The following is a 22,415-nucleotide window of genomic DNA, read 5'->3' as shown; positions in this document are numbered from 1 at the left end:
TATTTTTTATTTTTATTTTTTGTAGAGATATGGTTCTCATTATGTTGCCCAGGCTGGTCTTGAACTCCTGGACTCAAGTGATCCTTCACACCTTGGCCTCCCAAGGGAGGGATTGCAGGCATGAGCCCCATTGAATATTTTTTACAAGTGAGCTTTTAAAGAACCTCTAAGGAAGGGCTCTTTCAAGAAGTTGCAATGAAAAAAACATTTGAGAAGATCTCAGAGAGAGTTTAGAACACTTTCAATGTGCTTAAAGCATAATATCATATGGACAGTACAATATCACTGTTCTTATGGATCCATCAGAGACTTGAGCCAAAAACTGGCCTATTTACTTCTCTTTCCTAAAACTGCATGCCATTCAAAGATGTTGACTTTAGAATCCATGTATGATCTTACAAAGATCACTGAATTATAAGAATCTAATATATGTATGATCTACATGTGTGATCTTACTCATTTCACTGAATTTTTAGAATCTAACTTATATAATAAAGACGATTCATTAAATATTTATTTATAACACTCTTTTAATGTGAGGAACTAGAGATCTCTTGAAAATGATGGCTTGTTCCCTGCTCTCCAGGAGTCTCACTGGCAAGGCCGATAGTTAGATCATCATATAATCATAATGCAATGTGATAGACATTACAATAGGATAGGTTAGAGCACGGGTCCAAAACCCCAATTGCCAACAAGGATCAGGCACGTCAATGCAAGAAACAGGCTGAAAGAAAAGTGATATGGGGTAGTGAGGGCCATGCTGGAGTATGGGCCGGGCCTGGTATTTCCAGATACTCTAATTTTTCCAGAGAAAACAGGCGTTTATTATTTTATGTGGATTTCCCAAGATTTAAGACACCGGGTGAGATAAATAAAAATATATCAGTGTGAGTCAGGTTTGGCTCACAGTCCACCACCTGGTTGTGGTACTCTGAGTTAGACCTGAAGGATCAATGAATAAAAATACCTTATTTTACAAACGATGCTCAGAAGTGGCTTGTCCAGAGTGGTACAAGCTCAATACTTGCATAGTTTGGCTTTAAAAACAAAACAATAAACATGATCAAATTCGACTTCTTAAAATGATGCATCAAATCATTTAAGTGAAAGATGGTGATCAATTATATCCCTTGAAGTATGTTTTCACTATCTGGAGTGATATGAGGGTTTCATTTACGAAGTCCAGAGATGGTTTGCAGGATTGTAGAGCAATCTGAACAGGGCTGAATTCCTCCCGAGCACTTTCCAATAGCAAGTCTGTCTACTTTATTGCAGGGCCCAGAGGTTCCCCCAAGACCGCCTGATAATAATTTGGTATTTGGAGGCTCCTGTGTCACTGCAGGAACTAAAGGAGGCTAAATCCATGCCTGATGGAGGAGAAGAGTTCTATGGTTATCTGCAAATTCTGGCCAGACAACATCTTGACGTCACTCCTTAGCTTCCATAACCTAGCCAAGCAAGAAGTTGCCTTTCCAAGACAAAGCAGTGTGCTCTAATGACTAACCCCTCAAAGTACTATGCCACTTTAACTATAGACCCATCTCCTCGATCAATCAGGATGGCAAGATGGAGCTGAGGAGCTCAGCAACATCAAGTCTGGAGTTGGTCTTTAACTCAACTAGCTCGTTTAGACATGTCTGAACACCACGTCACCTGACAGCATGGGGTGGTTTCCCAGTAAAATTTACAAACTCAGCTCAAGGGCAGCTGTGTTGCTTTCCTTTCCTTGACTGCTGAGAAAGTTTTTGACAGGGAACAATGTAAACACACCTTCTGAGCTCAAACAAACAAACAGAAACAAAACGTACTAACCAGCAAAAACCCCAAATCATCAGTCTTGGGTTCTTTTGAAGGGTGGGAGTGTGTTTTATCTTCTCCCATCAGAGCAAACACTATAGATGTCCTCCCTAAAATTCTGTCTTCCCTAGAGCAGCCTTGTAAATTAGCTAGGGTCCTAGGCTTGAGGCCTAAATCGACTTAAAATTGTCTCTAAATATGTACCTGGATGTGTTTGTACTTGCAGAGCATGCCCTCTTCATGTGCCTAGGGCTAGTAACTCCCTGTGGCAGAGGCATATAAAGTATTCTGACTTTTTTTTTTTCAATTTAATTCCATTTCCAACGAAGTGGATTTTTAAAAATTTTCTCCAGAGTGTGCCATACTTCTCCAGCTATTATAGTTAATGTGTGTGTATCCTTGTGTATATGTGTGTTTGTGTGTGCATATGTGTTTTCCTAGTGGTCACATGCTTACTAGGCAATTATGTAAATAAGCACAGATTCATAGACCAGCTAGGCCTGAGGAAAGAAGACATTATAAATGGAGGGAGTATTTTAACAGTAGCTAAAGCTATCACACAAGGCACCCATTCTGCTCCCCTCAACAGCCACAGCCCACTTTGTCACTGTCTTACCAATAAGGGGAAAGGATGGAGGTGATATTTTTCACAGAACCGCAGAGGTTTTGAGCATATTTGCAACATTACTTTGAGTACACATGAGCAAAAATTCTGAATTACATCCAGGACCCCAGAAGCTCATTAGATCAAAGAGTGCGGGTCCCCTCAGAGTTATCAGAGATTATCTGCAGACTTCAGTGCAATCGAATGACCATGGTCCACTTTGATGGTCAGAGATAGGACTGAAAAACGGGTAGAAACAATTGCTTTAGCACTTTCTTCTGTACTTTGCCTATTAATTTTTTGTCTTTCAAAAGTATATTTTCTTCTAATTGTTTAATTGGCCAAATAATGGCTGCTTTGGGAGTTGTTTGTATGACTTGGAAGGCCATGGCTTGCACTTTAAAAATAAGCTAAGTCCATTCTGCCCAGCACGAGCATTAGGACAGATAATGCAGTTATTTTAGGATCCTTAAAAATTGCTTCTTTTATGGCACACTGGGTTGACGACTCATCTCATGGGAGCCTTCATGGCACATTGCTACTGTTCTGCAGGTCCCAGTACAATTCCTTCCCCCTCTCAGTGCCACGGCCCCCCCCATTGCTAGCTACAACAATCTGATATCATATTCCCTTTTCAACTCCAAAGGAGATGATAAGAAGCTATCAAATAATGCTTTAAAAAAGCAACTTGAGTTTCTTAAAAGAAAGGAAATGAATACATGCTGCATAATTACATTTAAAATGTAAGCCATGTTATTATAAGCTGCACTGAGATGAAGATTTGTTAGCAAACCAGTTTCAAGCACACTCACAGTGAAGTAAAATCATGTTTTAGCATCTGACCATTGGGTAATATTATTCTTTGTTATCAAAAAAGAAATATCACCCGATTATAGTATACTTAGACCTCCTAGAGGAAACACTCCAGTCCTAAGCTTGGTGTCTGAAAAGAAAAACAAAAATAAAGATTAAGGATTTAGGTCAGGGAGACAGAGTGATATTCTGAAGACTGCGTTTACTCCCTTATCATCGGCCAACCAAGATAGAGTTCTGCATCCTGCACATATCAGACGTTTCAGTCCAATTTCACCAAACCATCAGTGATGTTCTAGAAGCATCCCAGCAGATGGAGGATCCTAATGTATTTGTTCTGGGTATTTCCCAAGGCCCAGCCTGACTGGAGTGTGTGTACCAACAGGATGAATCCAATCAAGCTACGCCCCCATTTTGGTTTCGGATTGGCCACTCTTGCATGTGCCAGTAGATTGTGGACCAGGACTAGCTGAGCAAACACAGATGCAGAGTAGCCTCCTATGTTGCTAAGAAGCTCCTGCTACCCAGGTGCTTTGAACCATTCAGTGCTCCCTCTGGTTAAGCAGAGATGGCAGCGCCGGAGTTTTTCTTGGATGTGAGGCTCAATCCTTTACAGCAGCTATTATAACAAAGTGAAGGTTTCCTCCCTGGGAAGTGCAGCTTTTCTCTGTCTTTACTAATTCTGCCAGCCTGTGAGAGTAACCACCATAGCTGGGCGTCTTCTCACATTAACTGTCATGCCAGGTCTCCTTCCTGGGGAGCTGTGATGCTGCTCTGAGGTTGATTCCTGAGGTTGTAGTGGGTTTTTGTTTGTTTTTGTTTAGTTTTTCTTGATTGTTCTTCTTTCTCTTGAATGTCAAGAGAAGAAACACTTTCTCTAACCCACGGCCAGGAAGGAAATGGGGAGAGAGCTACTTCTTAGTTCAACCTGGTTGCCACACAAAGGAATCTCTCTCCTTGGACTCAGCCCCTAACTGGAAGCAAGAGCCACTGCCCCCTGAGACTGAGAGAGCAGCCCAAGGAGGAGATGAATCCATTCTGCCCTTTGTTTGGGTTTGCTTCCTGTCAGTGAGAGAATGCTGAGGCAGTTCCTGTTATGTGAAACTTTTCATTTTTAAAACCAGGACAGTCCTAAACAGACCGCAACGAGTTGGTCAATCCCAGTTGGTATAGGCCCAATGATGTTTGCTAGTAAGATGGGATTGTCTTCCTCACCCAAAATGCCTTCAAGTGCCCTAAAATGGGTATTTTAAAATAAGAATAAATAATATAGATTATAGTAGAAAACCTGGAAAACATAAGAAACAAAGATGAAATGAAAAGTCCCATGTAATTCCACCAGTTAGAGTTAACCACTGATATCATTTGGCTATATGGCTTTCTAGTCTTGTGGATATCCTTTTAATCTCTTGTAATATAAAGTCTGACCATATGTGTCCTTGCCTTTGTTTGTACTGGACTCTGTTAATATTTCTATAGTAATGGCTCACTTTGGGGAGATTGTGCCGCACAGTGTGTAGGAAGCACATTGGGTGTATTATTCCCAGTTTCGTATTTTGTATTTCCTTGGGGATGTGCAGGGGTTAAGAGCGGGGGTCTGGCCATAGCTGGCCACGTCAGACTCTCATATGGTAAGTATCACAGAGCACATGAGGCCTGTGTTATGCGCTGGAAATACTCAGGAAATGAGAGGCTCTCTTGTTCTGACAAGGCAGGCTGAGAGCTCTTATTTAGGGTCATCACTCCAGATAACTCCAAATGCAGTTTATTGCTCAACTGAAGCAGATGATCACTTCTTGCCTCCAAGTTCTTCACCCTAGCTAGCTCCTTTCAAAGAGCTGAGTATGCTGGATCTTAAAGGGCCAAGCTAGTTACATCTCATACATTTCCTGATATTTAGGGATGCCTTCTCTTCCAATGAGGATCCCTTGGCTGTGCAAGGACCTCCAATGAGCTGGAGTCTCCCTTTGGTCACTCCCAGCTTTGCTTAAACTTGATGGAGTTTGCTGTCCAGCGATCCCCGGATCTTTCATCATGAAAGCCTTCCTTCCTCTCCTGATGTCTCAGGCCTCTAGACCTAGACTGGGGTTCTGGCAAGGAGGCCTCTATCAATAGTATGACATCCAATAATATATTAGTGTTGATATTTTGCACATTAATATTAAGGTTAGGAGATTCTAAAAATGAGTTCAAACGAATAAGTTCCTGTGATGTAAGAGATTAGATATGTGTGATTTCAGAACCAAAGGCAGGGGAGAATCCCAGAAAGAAAACAATAATATAATCCTAGTTTCTATATATTATTTTTATTCATTACTGTATATGGGTAGACATCAATATTCTTTTTTATCCTGTTACTATTAATTAACACATTTTTTAACCATGCCATTGAACTTTTGGGTGAATTAAAGCGGAACCCAAGCTCCTCATTAGATAATAATGGAATTTGGACTGAGTGTCATATTCCTAAATTTCCAATAAAGTGGTTGATATAGAGAGGACAGGATAAAGCCCTATAGTGTGCAGTTATATCAAAATAGCTAGTCTCCACTTTAGGGAATGCCTTTACTAGAGATTACATGAAATGTCTGCTTATAAAATAAGCAGAGGTGGCCCCACTAAGCAGGCACCTGAATTTTTTTCCTACAGGAATGATTAATTTTCAGATCTATTTATGTTTTCATGCTCAATACTTACTCCGCTTCCCTGCAACACCCAAAGAGTTTACTTTTCCAAGTCATTTGGTCTTCAGTCTACTACTGAGGAATAGAGAGGCACTAACTGCTTTACCCAGGGTCAGAACTCGTGTTCTTACCTTCTATTAATAGAGTAATAGAATACTCAAGTTAATACCTTCTATTAACTTGAGCCAGATGGACTAACTGATCTCACATTTTCTCTATCTTGGTTTTACTTCCATAAACATCAGTATCTTTACCCACATAATTTTTCCATCCTCCCCTTTTTTCCATATGTATTAGGTTTCAGGAACTATGATGCTAATGATCACATTTCTTCCTAGTTCCTAATTTCATTAGTGCCATTTCCTGATATCTACAGAAACAATTATCAATACATGTAGCTGCTTGAGCCTTATTTAGAAGGCTAGCCTTTCTTTCCCAAGTGCTGTCAGAATGTATATATTTAGTCTGTCTTTTTCCCTCTTAGGAGTCTTTGTTTTAGTTGATGGCAAAATTCCTCTATTTACATGTGAGATTTTTGATTTCACTGAATTCTACCTAGATTTTTATGGACATTGGATTTCAAAGAGGAAAACACTCATTTTCTCAGTAAGATACTGGTGATATATAGCTATGCCACTGATTTCCAAACTCCTGAGCGTTGGGGAGGGAGAGAGTGGCCAAGTAGCAGGAAGAATAAGATCATCACTCATGTCCTGAATCAATCACACTTTCCCTCTTGAGTTGTGTATATGCTCTGCCACTTCCTACATATTATATCCTGAGTTTTTAAGTAAAGTGGATCTCAGCCAGATTTGAGTCTAATGGCTGATTCATCGGCATAGTTCTTGGCGTTAACATCTCAGTGCCCTCTTTTGTTCTCTTTGAGGATTCATGTCATTGAGGGCCTTTGTGCCTCCTCTTGTCTCAGTATGAGGAAGAGCTTTGGTGTGAGGGCAGAGCTATGTGAAAGGTTGCTGGATTGGGGGATTAGTTCATATGGGCCCCACGCCATCTATTTACTTTTGGAGAGAGGGGACTTTGAGTGGGTGGGTATGGATAGATGTTCCTCAAGGAAACCCTGCTGGCTAATGGGCACTACATCTGTGTGTTACTGTGATTCTCTCTGTAAGCTCCCCATGTGGCCAAGGACCCCCCTCCTACCTGGGCACTTCCTGCCGCCTCTTTGCACTGGTCTCAACCATTCAGCCCGCTGCTGCTGCACCATGTTGGGCTGCAGTAGGATAGGGAAGGGGTTCTGTTGATTGCTAAATGTTGCCTAACTTTATTTCCCTCTCCCACATTTCATGCAAAAGAGTGGACCTAACACATGACTTGCATTCTCTTCCTATGTTCAGAAACTCCGGGGCTTGCCCACGTGTATGTATGAGTGACCAATGGAGCTTGAAATTCTTTATCTATATGATTTATCTGAAAATGAGATCTTTTGTACTGGAATTTGTGATGTAGTTGATCATTCAGAGCCAAACGCATATACCAATAAAGACAAGAGTGTCATATCTGTGGTCTCTGTTGCCTGCTTTCGTCACCTGTTAATACTTTTTCTTACATAGACTAGAGAATATAATTCAACATTGGGATTCCTCAAGGCGCTACGAACAGAGCTCTAGAAGTTGTCCCCACTGGTTCCCCAGTTGCCCCCACATAGCCTCTCTGGGTTTTCTCGAAGCAACTCCTTCACTCAGGTAGGCCAGCACTAGGGTGAGGCAAGAATGTCACTCGCTTAAGGCACAGAATTTAAAGTGACACCAAAAGTGTCAGCACTCAAGATAAATAATAAACTCACGCAACATTTTAAAAGATAAAAAAGAATGCAAAAGATCTATGAAGAAAATATCAAAATTTTAAATAAAGCCAGCATAATCCCAGGAGGGCTGGGATGAGTGTAAGGTGAGTGAGCTTAGTCCTGCAAGTTCAGGGTCAGATCCTGTCTTTCCTTAAAATTCTGATACTTTTGGCTGGGCATGGTGGCTCGCGTCTGTAATCCCAGCACTTTGGGAGTCTGAGGGGGGCAGATCACAAAGTCAAGAGATCAAGACCCTCCTGGCCAACATGGTGAAACCCCGTCTCTACTAAAAATACAAAAATTAGCTGGGCATGGTGGCGCATGCCTGTAGTCCCAGCTACTTGGGAGGCTGAGGCAGGAGAATCACTTGGACCCAGGAGGTGGAGGTTGCAGTGAGCCGAGATCATGCCACTGCACTCCAGCCTGGTAACAGAGAGAGACTATGTCTAAAAAAAAAAAAAAAAATTCTGATATTTTTTAAGCACAAATATTTGCATTCAATTTTATCAAGAACTATTGCGTTACACTTAATATAATTTATCTCAATAACTAAATTTTTAGCATTTCCTTAAATTGTGTGCACAAAGCAAGTATCTCACTCCCCTTAGCCTCGGCCTTGGCCTCAGGGCTCCTTCTGGCCTGGATCTTGTGTAAACCTCCGGCCTTTGCAAAGCTGTTATGTGTACATAAACTTCTCAGTGGATTATCTGTCAGTCTTCGGACACTTCCTGAGTTCCTGGCCTAATTGTCCTTCCTCACTGCCTCATCTTCCCTTGGAGGTGAAGTCCCCTGTCTTCCGTTTGTTCAGCCAGCCCCAGCATCTCCAGCAGTAACCATCCTGTGCTATCTACTGAAATAGCAGATAAGTGCATGCTCATCTTCTCACTCCATTTTTAAAATTTTTATTTGTTGTATGTGACTCTCCAGAGTGAGGAAATGAATGAGGCTGCCAAAAAGAGAGAGAGAGAGACAGATAGAGAGAGAGAGAGATGGAGAGTGAGGCAGAGACAGAGACAGAGACAAAGAGAGATAGATTCTTTGGAAAAGGACAGGAGGGAGGATCAGGGGACTTTCTCAGTAAGTTTGAGAAATAATCTAGGGGAAAAATGGATAAAATTTTAAAAAAATAAATGAAATTCTTAAAAAAATCTATATTGCTTTTGTCCCCCACATTTGGAGATGTATGATACATTTGCTAAGTTGAAGAGAGAGTATTTAAGATTTAAAATACTCCATTTTCACTCAGCCAGTTTCTTAATGCCATGAGCTCTTTTTGTAATATTTGCATTCTCTATTTTTATATAATTCCTACCTAATGCTTTTTATGAGCCAGGCCCCATGGATTGTATTTTCACATTAAAAAAAATCCTAATAATTGCTGCAGTATAGATATTACTCTGTTTTACAGATGGGAAAAGTGAGGCTCAGAAAGGTTAGGAGGAAAAGGAAAATGCAAATTCCATCCTGAACAAGGGGTTGTTATTGAAGCCCAGGTGGACGTCCTGGAAGTGAGGACTCTTTCTAGCCCAGTGCTGCTCATCCTTTCCAAATTAATACCCGGCAATTTTCTAACTCAGCAAGAGGAATCGTAGTGTTGGCATTGCCCCTTTCATGTGGGTGATCAAGTATGCCGGGGTGTATTAACCTTCGGATCTGAAGGGTGAGGAGTGTTCACATGGTTGGTACTGAACTTACTGATAAAGGAGGAACCTGCCAGTGGGCAGAGCCCAGGCCATCTATGGTACAATGATTGATATAGGCTCACTGGCCTGTGATGTTTTCTCTCTCAGTAGTGTCTTTAAGAAATATTAAATGATCATGAATATAAAGCCCTTATTTTTATTTTTTTGCCAATTAAAATTATGTAAAATCCCACTTTTTCTTTTGCCAAGCCCTCTCTGAAAAGTTTACGTTTTTAGTCTTAGTTCAGAAAATCCTAGAAAAAGCAAGCTATACCATAGATCTCAGACTCTTTCTTGAGTGGCTTCACTCCTCTGAGATTAGCATATCTGATTTCCTAGGCGAACTTGATATCCAAGAAAAGGATTCAAAGTGTGCCGACTGTGTTTGGGAGCACGTTGAGGTGCACATACATATTTGCTGAGTTTCTGTAGGAAATGCTGAGAGGAGTGAGAACCCACAGCTCCTGGGCAGGGTCACCCTGCCAGGGAACACAGTGGCTAGTAAAGCCTTCTTTTCAGCATCCTATGGGGAACCAGCCTTGATGCCAATCTTATGAGCATCGTGGAGGACAGACAAGTACTCCTCTGGCTCACCTTCTACAACTCATTCCTTCATTTTCCATTCAAAGATCCATGTTTCCAAACTGGCTAATTGAATGGAGTCAAAATTTCTGTAGATCTTTATGCTTTAGAGAGCTGTTTTAAAAACAAGAGTTGGCATTCATACGTGGCATTCTTCCAAGCCTGCATCTACGTGCTTCATAAAGTCAGGAGATATCAAGGAGCTGATATTCTTGAGCACTTTGTGACAGACACACATGTTGACCAATATCTCATATAAGTCTTTTAATACAGAGAGTAACACATGTTCTTTAAAAACATCATACAACACTTCTTTACTGGGCTTGGTAAGTGCAGATGAGTTAGAACGGCAAGGTTAGCCAAAATGAATAATTATTTTCTGACTCAATGTTTATTCTCTTAATTATCTTGATAACTTTGAAAAGACCATAGTTTGGAGTATGAATTATTCAAATGTAGTTCAAAGTCCATTGTGACAAGTAATAAAATACATTCAAAATATTGTTTACTAGAGAGTTCCAAGACCGCTGAACCTCCATGCATTATCAGCTACAAAGCTGCAGAGCGTGGCCAGCCCTTTGGGGTTGTGGAGATGCAGCCAGAGAGTGGTTTGGAGAAATTAATTAGAATGTGACTTCAGAGAAAAGGGGCTGAAATATTTCCAAACAGAGAATTTGATGAGTCCTTTGCTTCCCCTGGGGTGGGGGTTGTGTATGTTTCTACATGAATCTTGAAACATTTGCCAGTATGGAAAATTTTCCCAATGAGAGGAAATAAAACAAATCTCTGACTAATAAGACTGTCTGGGACCTTTATCAGTAAAACTCCAGGATGGGGAGGGGACAACAAGGGTAGGAATGAAAGTTCAGATTAGGCTCAGGGTATATGTCATATGTCTCTGTTGGATGATGAACGTGTAATCAGGAAGTCACGTCTCACCAGGAATTCAGTGGCAGTAGTCAATGACTGATATAAAAAATTGCAGATGGAAATAAATACTTATTGGCAATTTTGTAAGTTCTGAATCATGGTCTGTTCAATGAACAAACAAGTGCTTTGGCATCTCCAGCTCCTAGAACAGTGCCCAAGACATTGTAGGTTTATAATAAATAGGTAGTAAACTGAATGAACAAAGGAATGGATGATCTTATCTACTTTGCCTGTCATCTTACTGTAGCTTTGGGAAGAAAATACATCTCTACTTCATTGAGCTTCAGGCATCTCTAGTATTTGCCTATGATTCTGGTAGGAGCAGAAGGTTGGTTATCTTTCCTTTTGAATTGCATATTAGCTATGCCCATTGCCATGTCTGTTCAGTGTTGGGTTTGAAGCTTTTTCTCTTGCTCTTTCTGTCCCACCTCCTAAGTAATTTATGTTTTGAGAATTCTCCTGTCTAGTTTTGTAACTTGGGTTTCAGGGATGCTAAAGCTTTATGTTTTGTATTATGAGAGAATAATTTCTCACAAGGTCTAATGTTGAAGTTTTAATGGAAATATACGTATTTCTCTCGTTGGATTTACACAATAGTCATATGGTGGGTATCCTTGTTACTTTAATCACACAGAAGGAAAGCAGTAAGGCACAGAGAAATTAGGCAACTTGCCCAAGAACATACAGCTACTAGGCAGGAGAGCTAGGAGTTGAACCTAGATACCCAAACCCTAGCATCGGTTTTTAATGCACACACCAAATTAGTGCCCGTCTCTCTGTCTAGCCATCAAGCCAGGCTTCTTTCACACTCCCACCAACACACACACACACACTGACCCACAATGGATTTGAGGCAGTTTACATTGGAAATGCAGCCAGTTTAACTGAGGAGATGGGTATCTGCAACTTTCTCATTTTCCCCATCATTTAAATCCTGAAGTTTCCTCTCATACTATAAAACACTGTTTAGATTCAAAATTGACAACAAGGGAGAGTATGATTCCAAATGGTAAAGGCCAGGCCAGAGTCTCAAGTCCTTCATCTTTGATGGAGAGCCACCCCTTGGCCACTGCCAAGGGCCAAGGTGATTTGGAAGGTGATGGTAGCAAGTTACCAGGCGGTCTTTTATTTGTGGCTTTGCTCAGCTTAGTTTTTCTCAAATATGCAAGAAAGCTGGAGGACACCACTGTTGGAGGAGATCTGTATCTATTTATCCTTAACCCCACATCCGGTAGCAAGCCACTTGGCTGTTGGCAGTTGTCAGCAAGCAACAGCTCTTGGACCTGTGTTTTTCACTGTGTCATCTCTTTTGTTCTAGCGTATGTATGTGTGTGTGTGTGTGCACGCACACGCACACACACCCATGCATGTGTGCATTATAATAACTAGAAATACTTTCTTTTATTTATTTTTTCTGAATCGGAGTTTTCACTCTTGTCGCCCAGGCTGGAGTGCGCGATCTCGGCTCACTGCAACCTCCGCCTCCTGGGTTCAAGTGATTCTCCTGCCTCAGCCTCCTGAATAGCTGAGACTACAGACAGGCACTACCACACCCGGCTAATTTTTTGTGTGTTTTTAGTAGAGATGGGGTTTCACCATGTTGTCCAGGCTGGTCTTGAACTCTTAACCTCAGGTGATCTGCCTGCCTCAGCCTCCCAAAGTGCTGGGATTACAGGCGTGAGCCACCACACCTGGCCTACTAGAAATACTTTCTAAGAATCAAATCCCTGCATCCAAACTGGTATCTATCAAATCTGAGTGGCTAGAGGTGAGGCCAAATAATCTGCATTGTTAAAGAGCCCCCAGATGATTAGGATAAATGTAAGAGTTTGGGGATCACTGTTCCAGGTTAGACCCATTGTGGAAGGTTCTCATCCAGAAGGACCATGAAGCTGGGTGAGGTGACGTGAGGTGGTTGCTGGTACGTTTTTTCCTAGCCTTCTCGGCTTTGCTGATACCTGGTTACCCTTCTTGGTTGCCATACAATTCTTTTAGGTTTTAAAACATGGAACTATTTCACTCATGGGGGTATGGGCACAGGGATTGTGGTCTTGAGGGTATAGTAGCACAGGAGTTGAAAAGGCATTTAAGGGATAGTCTTGTCATTCTAATGACAAGCGCAATGTCTCCATGAGGCCATGGTTCTTGTTTCTGCATAATCAACATGGAACTTGATCCATTCATGAGTTAAGGATTCTCTGTGCACCAACAATACAACTGACACGGGTCACCAAATAGCGGATGAGAAGAATCTACTGATTCATATTTTCACGAACACTTTATAAAGTTGCTAAAATGCCAAAACTCCTAAGCTTAACTATTTGAAAAGGATTGGCAAATTTTTTAATCTATATAATCAGCAAAATGCAGAAATGCCCAAACTGGGTGAGATTAGGCTCAATCCTTCTAATAATTCGGTATCAAAATAATTAGAAACTGGAGTTGCATCAAAAGTTTTCTCAAAATTCAAGTTCACTAACCTAGTTGACTTTTCTCAGAGAAAATATGCTATAATAATGTCAAATTATCAGAATGTTAGTTGTATAATTTAGTACTTAGTATAAGGAATTATTGGGAGATCATTTTATTCCTCCTTGCAAATTCTTAAGTTTCTTTTGGAATTTCATTTTATGTGATTTGATCTGTACAAAATAATGTAAGAAGAGATAATGGGACAGATGGAGAGAAATGATTGAATCACCGTGTTTCAATGAAAAGTGTTCAAATTGCATTTCACTACATAATGAATTCTGCTTCAACTTACTTTGACATAAATAAGATTGGGTAAGAGAAACCAGAAGTAAATCAAATAAATTAATAAAACTATCAGAGCTGCTTCAATTTTGGTCCTCAGACAGTGTCTGCTTATTTGTATAATAAAACCTGCTCTTACAAATTAAAACCCTTGCATATAACTCAGTTGAAAACAAAAATTTAAGGAAGAGTTAGAAAATTTGGAGGCCTTATTAGGGCACCTTCTAATTTTACAAATATCAACTTTTTTTGAAAGTTGAAAAACTGAAATTTGCAACCTAGAAGAGTGACCTTCAACTTTCAACTAGACTTTTTTAAAAAAAGAAGATGGGAGATACAGACATGCATGCAACATCGACGATTAGCTGTTCTTCATATTTTCCTAATTATACACATTTACTGAACATGAGGACATTTTTGCATTTTGTCTAGACGAAGGCTGTGTCTCCACTGGCATAATATATCACGATGTTTGTGAGTCTTGTGCAAAATTGAATTTGCATCTCTGCCGCTGCTTGTAAAGTTCATTATCTTGCAATACAACCACTGGGAAAAATACAATTTTCAGTGTTTAATAAAACTGTTGTCTTCTCATAGTGCTTATGATGCTTGAACAATTTGTCAGGCACTATTTATCACAGATGCTGAACACTAATTATACTGTGTGTAGTGCCTGTAAGAGTGATTTTAAATATTTTCTTTATTTAATATGTATGAGTGTAACCAGGGTTTTTTGCAACCACACTATTATTTGCATTTCTGAAAATCAATGTATCTTTTCACAATATTAAACATAAAAGAAAAGGCCACTGAACTAAGAGTAGAACATGTAAAATATGTACTGGATATAGTCAGGAGGCAAGGAAACTGATGGAAAACTCAGTCTCTTTGCTCCCTAGTTAGCCTAGGGCTGTAGAAAGAAGTAGGGCATTGGCCAGTCTGAAATATGTCTCCAGATCTAATTAATACTTTATAACTTTCTAGGATAGAGATGATCATTGAGATCCCTCCAGGCTACTCAGTTCTGCAATCTGTGATTTAAGTAAATCAGAAGTTATTTAACATGGCTTCACTAATCAGAAACTTGAAAGACCAGAGGCCTATTTTCAAATGATCCCTTGAAAATGAGATTCAAATGACCAACCACTAAAAGAATCAAGTGCTAAATCACGAGATCGAGACCCTGAAACATAGTCTCCAGCTATTACGTGTTTTTTTGAAGAATGGCTATCATACAAACACGATTTCAGCAGGTCTTTATATTAAAGACACCATTTAAATGGGAACTGCATCCGGTGTTCTTTGTATGGTAATAAATTGAGCACATAAAATGAATGTGTAGCAGAATAGAAGTTATCATTTTTTTTTCTTCTAGTAATCCTGAGAAGCATCATGTCAAACACATGGAAAACCCTTAGACTGAAACAATAAACAGAATTAGTTTGGGCAACTTTGAAAGAAAAGAAGGTAAGGAAGGGTTATTTCCTGTGAGACTTACTGGAACCCAGTATTCAAAATGGTTTTCCTACTGCTATCTTGAAGAATTCTGAGCTTTGTTACCATCATGTTTTCACCAACAAAAGAATTAGCTGGTCAGGCCTGGTGGCTCACGCCTGTAATCCCAGCACTTTGGGAGGCCGAGGCAGGCAGATTACGAGGTCGAGGTCAGGAGTTTGAGACCAGCCTGACCAACATGGTGAAACCCCCTCTCTACTAAAAATACAAAAATTAGCCTGGTGTGGTGGCGGTGCCTGTAATCCCAGCTACTCAGGAGGCTGAGGTAGGAGAATCGCTTGAACCTGGGAGGCGGAGGTTGCAGTGAGCTGAGATCGTGCCACTGCACTCCAGCCTGGGTGACAGAGCAAGACTTCGTCTGGAAAAAAAAAAAAAAAAGAATTAGCTGAAAGAGAGCTTTAGAGAATACAGAACACCTGTAGATGGGAAATGGGATTTCTAACTCTCTAGGTCAAGACTGTATACTTTCATAGGTATATGAAATGTGTGACCAGTATAAATGTATGTGACCAATGAGACCACTATGAAGAATTTGTTGTGGACTCAGGTAAAGCAGTGCCACACAAAGAAATTCACCCAAAGCGGAAGTAATGGTTATAACTCTTCATGAGGTTGATGTTGTCTTCCTGTATTCCTTCCTGGAAGGCAACAGTTTAGTTTGGACTGTGATCCCACGGGAAGAAGCTTCCAAAGCTTTTGGAGATGTTGGTCACCTCGCCTCCTTAATGCCCAACATTTGATGGTTTGGAGAAATGTAATTGCCACCCAGGCACTGCCTAGGCTTGGGTGTTCAAGTCTAGCCTTCTATCACCGAAGCTCGGTGCCATTCCCTGAAGCCCCTGATCTAACCTGGGGCCTCCAACTCTTTCAGATGAGTCTTTGTCTTAGTGACACAGGCACATTCTCTTTTTCTGTTTTGTTGCTGCTCAGTGGTATCTGAAGCCTGCCACTGGAGTCTGTTCGCCTAATGCCGTTCCTTGAATATATTGCATGAGAAGATTCTTTTCTGTTTTTTTATCCCACCATCTCCTGTTACCTTTATGTCAACACTTTCTCCTTGAGCTGACCCCCTCATCAGCTTGAAACCAGTTCTTGCTTCTAGATTTTGCTTAGCTTGTGTTTTCTGGGCCACCAAATACTTTTCACTGGGTAATGTAAAAGGAGACAGAGCAAGCCAGGAAGCAGATGTCTCTTGGGTGGTGTGTGTCTTTGAGAGTTGGAATTTGAAATCTCTGTATGAAAAGAACAGTGAATGGGTGTAATTAGTCAGGCTGATGAAGGAGTAAAACCTGGTAAGCAGTTTTTCTTGACTGGCTTAATGAAAAGCATTAGCTATCAGTTTCTGTCTAAACGCGCTGAGGGTAAAACAAGTGTGGGGTTTGAACAAAAGATAAGATTCAGCGTGGGCTTGGACTCCGTACCCAAGAATAAGTTTTGCTTGGGCGGAAAGTATGTGGTTCATCCGAAAAAAAAAAAAAATCAATGATTTGTGGCAGTTCTTCGTGCATTTTATTTCAGGATAATTTATAATATTTCAGGAAATGTAAGGGGTTCTCGCAAAGGTCCAAACTGGTATTTTATAACCAGTATGAATGTGTTGCTCCTTTTCTTCTCATCCCCTCAAGCCAGACACTTTCTCTAGGTCAGTTTTCAGGGCCAAGGAATCTTTTGGGAGTTAACTTATGGTTATCTTCCATCAGCTTTTGTCCTCCCCTGTGGCATGGACCTAGCCTAAGACCTTAAGACCTGCTCACCTCCGAGTGACTAGCAAGAAATTAAGTACCCCCTGGAGGGGAAGATTTCCTGCTCTCAAGAAATTTTTAAAATATACTCTAACATCACTTATGACTCCTTTAAAGGCCTTGGAGACAAAAGATGTGAGTTTCTAGAAGAAAATGATTTTATATCATTGCTTGACTATACTAAGCTGTAGTAAGGATTCTTCGTGCAGCAAGACCAAATACCCCAATGATCAGCTCAAGTCCAGAGGGTGGCCCAAGATGCTGTTTCCATTTTTGACCATCTTCCAACCGTCACTGCCTCCAGGGACAGCAGATAGCCATCTCCAGCAGGACCAGCGGCATCCATTCTCAGCTTGACTTCGTTACATAGATTTCAGCTTTCTGGCTTGGACCCCTGTGAAAAATCTCTTAAACTGGGAAACTACAAAAGGGCTGGATCCACATTTTTTTTCCTTAAAGGAAAGATTATTTGTTAGTGTTAATTGAGGTTGCAGATTATTTTCTTGATGTTGTGGGGACAAAAGGGACACATGATCTTACTTTCTGTCCTATTTGATTAAAATTCAGATAAATGTTACAAGGAATGACAAAACCCATTTTTTTTTAAAGGTACACAACGTCTGGATAAACTACAGAGTGGAACAGAAAACAAAACAAATCCAGCCTCATATTTTTTTTTCCACATAGTTAATAATGCAAGAAAAAGCCAGCCAGGACAAAGAAAGCAGAATAAAAATGTGGTTCTTGGGTTCAGATGTTAGGGATGAGCATTGAGAGAACTTAACCAGTTCTGGAAAGGGAAGGAGAAAGAAAACTTTTTTTGAGACTTGCCATCTGCTAAGTGTTTCCACATGCGTTATCTCAGCTAAACTCCACCTTCAAGCGATTTCTTATAGATGAGGAAAGGGATGCTTGAAGAGTTTAAATAACAGACTCAGCTCAGGCAGAAAGTGGCAGAGAACACTTTGGGAGGCCATGGCGGGCGGATCACAACGTCAAGAGACCGAGACCATCCTGGCCAACATGGTGAAACCCCATTTCTACTAAAAATGCAAAAAAAAAAAAAATTAGCTGGGCATGGTGGCAGGCACCTGTAGTCCCAGCTACTCTGGAGGCTGAGGCAGGAGAATCGCTTGAACCCAGGAGGCAGAGGTTGCAGTGAGCCGAGATAGCGCCACTGCACTCCAGCCTGGCGACAGAGCAACACTCCGTCTCAAAAAAAAAAAAAAAAAAAAAAGTGGCAGAGAAGGGACTCAAATCCAGGTTCCCTGGCCTCAAAGCCACCCCGGGGACTTCTGTCTTTACCTTTTTGTAACCAGGCACTGGGCACCAATCCTATGAAAATCCCTAAGAGGTTGGACCCAGTGCTTAGCGTACTCAACGTATTATAAAGTTCACCTGACCCCAGAGACCTGCTTCAACCCATAATAGCAAAAGCGTTGAGTCCATGATCAGGACAAATCACAAGTCACACAACCTGCTTTAGTTTAAGTCTCTGGGAAGCCCAGCCTTCATTTTTGGCTAATTGCCTCATTGGCGAACTTTCCCCATTATTTATTAACGACGGCAATTTTTTAAAAAGTGGCTCTTTAAAAACACTTTTTAAAAATCTTTCTGTAATTCCAAAATAACTTTGATACTTTTAAGTAAGACTCAAAAATATTTTGTATTTTCTTTTTTATTTATTCATTTATTTTTGATACAGAGTCTCACTCTGTTGCCCAGGCTGGAATGCAATGGTGCAATCTCAGCTCTCTGCAACCTCCACATCCTGGGTTCAAGTGATTCTCATGCCTCAGCCTCCTGAATAGATGGGATTCCAGGTGTGCACCACCACACCCAGCTCATTTTTGCATTTTTAGTAGAGACGAGGTTTCACCCTGTTGGCCAGGCTGGTCTAAAACTCCTGGCCTCAAATGATCCACCAAACTTAGCCTCCCAAAGTGCTAGGATTACCGGCATGAGCCACTGTGCCTGGCCAATATTTTTGTATTTTAAATGTGGACATGACATATCATTGGTGGCATATTCTAAAAGTATAACTTATTCAGTCTTCACTAGGATTTAGTTTTCGGAAAATATTGTCCTGACACCACCATCATTATTACCAGTATCGAGACAGTTGCCTCAGAATTGAGTTTTAATCCTAGCCTCACAGCTTCTACTCTTATGTGGCCCTGGGCAAGTCACATAACCTCAGTCAGCCTCAGCTTCCATTCTGAAAAATGATGGTAGCAGCATTATAAAGATATGAATGGCTGCTATTTGGGGGCCTTATTAAGAGCCAGCTGCTGCACTTAACACTTTGCTTGCATGAGGAAAATGAGGATAAGAATGCCCAACTTCTCCAGTTCTTTTGCATTTTCAGGGATTTCCAATACACATACATCTAGCATGATGCCTGGCATGTTGTAGTCAGTAGCCGTCAGTCGTGCTCTCCTCCCCTTTGCTTCCCCCTCCCTCACCTTAGGTCACAATAGGTCACTAATAACTCAGGACCTCTTGTTAAGGTCTTCAATAAAACATGGTGGTGATGAGTGACAGCAGGTCCATGGGTGTGACTGATCAGTGCTAATGGCTGTGACCCTTACCGTCCTCGTGTGACAGGCTCAGAGTCAGACTGGGGCTAATTGATTCTATTACATTTAGAGATTTAACCTGCAGGGGGTACTCTGAATCTGTTTTATGAAGGGGCCATTTGATGAACTGCTGGGTAAGGATCCATTTCTTGGCCTTGGCTTTAGGTTGCTTGTCTCAGGTAGGGAAAATGTAGATTGGACTTTCTTGATCTTTTCTCATCCTCTAGGATCAGTTATAGCTGACCATTTGAATGAAATCTCCTAGTTACAGAAGCAGTAATTTGAAAGAAAAGTAATTAAGAGATCTAGAGGAGATTGTGAGATATAAATGAAATTTCCATCTTCCTACTTCCATAATATCTTCAAAGGATCCCATTAGCAATCACCTTGGGATGAATGCCATGATTAAAAAATGCTTATCTGTGGTAATCGAACCAAGACTTAGGACACAAGGCTCCCCTCGATCATATAACAACAAAGAAATACACCTGAATCTGGGAGATTATCTTCTTGTGAATTATAAGGAAATACTTCTCAGTCATCTTCATTGAAGTACTGACTGGCAGACAGAAGTCTGGGAGTATAACTCTAAGGTGCTTTCTTCAATTGTAATATATCTTTGAAATCTCAGATTTTATTTTAAACATATGCTTTGTGATCTAATTCTGTGTGACAAACCACCCCACCATTAGTGGCTTAAAATAAGAACAATTTACTTTTCCCATAGTCCCATGTGTCAACCTGGCTGTTTACTTCACCGTGTGGTGTCAGTTTGATAGGAAAGTCCAAAATTGTCTCTTGCCTATGGCCAGTAGTTGGTGATTGCTGGCCGGGAATTCGGCTGGAATTGTCAGCCAAGGGCCCCAGTTCTCATGGATGTTTTGTGTTTCTTCACATCATGGAGGACTCAAGATGGTCAAGCTTTTTTTTAAAAAAAGTGCCAGGCCTTCCGAAAGCTTAGGTTCTAGAATGAGCGCTGTCTCACCTTCCCTGCATTATTTTGGTTAAAATAGCCTAGATTCAAGTGAAGAGATTATACGAGAGCATGAAAACAGGAAGACACGGTGCATTGGAGGCCATCAAAGCAATAGTGCACTGCAACATGGGAATTTTGCACACTCTTCCAGAATACATCTCCTATATGTGTTATAAAAATATATTCTCCCAAATAGTCAAGTAAAATGAACTCTTGTATAAGCTGTGGCAATATAAATTCCATGGTTTTGCTTACCTTGGCACACTACTGTGGACATGCCACCAGGGAAATAAGTGCCAGGATTTTCTTCTTTTCTCAGCTGAAAGGTTATGTCTTGGGACCCAGTAGGGCGGATCTGGGACGAGAGTAGAATACAGATGGTTAGTCCACATATTAATCTCACTTAGTGTGCATGTATGACTGAATCCCAAAGCTAAATACAAGTGATTTTTATTGATGTTCATGTCTATGTTTTCATCCTTTACCCATAGAATTAAGTTATAAATTAGAACCTAGAGAAGTATGGGAAAGACCCTGTTTTATTAAGATGTCCAGGGATGTAACTTAATTTGCTTGGCTCAGCTAATATAGTCTGCTTAATAAAATCTTTACCAGCATGTGTCACACTAAAACTGTTTTTTTTTTTAAAGAGGTGAACTTAGGCCGGTATGACATCAAGATGGATATAGGCTAGCAGAGCTGCAGGGTATGGTTTTAGTAATCCAGTCTGATTTATTTCCCTAAGGGTGGAGGAGTTTTTCACTACAATCGGTAACAAGGATACTTTGAAATAGCACAGCAGCCGGAAAACAAATCATGTATCTAAATGTATCTGCCCTTGTTTCAGGCCAAAGTCTGCAAATTATCCAAAGGACATTTTTCTTGCTTAAGTTATCTGAGCTCTGCTGCTGCACAGGATTGTATATTATAGTCCTGTAGGGCTCAGAGAGAGGCCCCAAGCAGTAGGTTCCACATAGGCAAAGTGCAGAAAATATGCACTGCCCTGATTGCTTTGGCTCTGTCTCTCACATCTTAAACCTTCTGTGTGAGAGATTCCATGTGGCACGTCCCCAAAGCTAACATTGCCAACTCTGAAACCTGACTTCTGAAGAGTAGTATTGAATTTCCGCTTCCCACTCTCCATCTTTTATTAACAAAAACTTTCAAACGTACAGAAGAGTTAAAAGAATTGTTCAGTGGGCACCCATCTACCCACCTGGATTCTACAATTAAGATTTTCCTGTCCATGCATCATCAGTCCATCCGTTTCTAGAAGCATTTCAGAATAAGCTGAAGAAAACAGGACACTTCAAGTACAAACTGCAGTTCAATATTTACTGTCCTAGGCTGGGCACGGTGGCTCACGCCTGTAATCCTAACACTTAGGGAGGCCAAGGCAGGTGGAACATCTGAGGTCCGGCATTCAAGACCAGCCTGGCCAACATGATGAAACTCTATCTCTACTAAAAATACAAAAATTAGCTGGGCATGGTGGCAGGCACCTGTAATCCCAGCTACTCGGGAGGTTGAGGCAGGAGAATTTCTTGAACCCAGGAGGCGGAGGTTTCAGTGAGCAGAGATCACGCTACTGCACTCTAGCCTGGGCAACAAGAGCAAAACTCTGTCTCAAAAAAAAGAAAAATTACTGTACTTTCTTCTTTTCTTTTTCTTTCCTTCCTCCCTCCCTTCCTCCCTTCCTTTTTTCCTTCTTTCCTTCTCTCTGTCTGGTTATAAAAGTTGCATGCAATGAAATATACTAGCCCTACATGTACTATTCTATGAGCTTGGTGAATACATGTTCCTGTGTAACCCTAACCCCTGTCAAGATCTAGAACATTGCTATTATCCCACAAAGGTCTCTTCTATGTCTTTCCAGTCAATTTCCTCCACTTACCCTCCACCAGAGGCAATCATTGTTCTGACTTTTTTAAACCATAGATTCATTTTGCA

At 40.9% G+C, this 22,415-nt stretch overlaps 1 protein-coding gene across 7 annotated transcripts in view; it reads left to right on the top strand.

The window, feature by feature from the left end:
- The window catches only part of NTRK2 (neurotrophic receptor tyrosine kinase 2), a 362,023-nt gene that overhangs the window by 203,235 nt on the left and 136,373 nt on the right, over nt 1-22,415 (top strand). For 2 of the 7 annotated variants that reach the window (XM_055272101.2, XM_055272100.2), the window contains one exon: nt 1,279-7,418. The exons of the other annotated variants lie outside the window; for them this stretch is intronic. In XM_055272101.2, the coding sequence (XP_055128076.1) occupies nt 1,279-1,307 (29 nt within the window). In that variant the 3' untranslated portion in view covers nt 1,308-7,418. Of the gene's footprint in view, nt 1-1,278; nt 7,419-22,415 lie in introns of those variants that run through there. 7 annotated transcript variants of the gene reach the window in all.

This window comes from Symphalangus syndactylus, chromosome 3 (genome assembly GCF_028878055.3).
Source record: "Symphalangus syndactylus isolate Jambi chromosome 3, NHGRI_mSymSyn1-v2.1_pri, whole genome shotgun sequence".
Lineage (NCBI taxonomy): Eukaryota > Metazoa > Chordata > Mammalia > Primates > Hylobatidae > Symphalangus > Symphalangus syndactylus.
The sequence above is the reverse complement of the archived record's forward strand: the minus strand, read 5'-3'. Positions and strand labels throughout refer to the sequence as shown.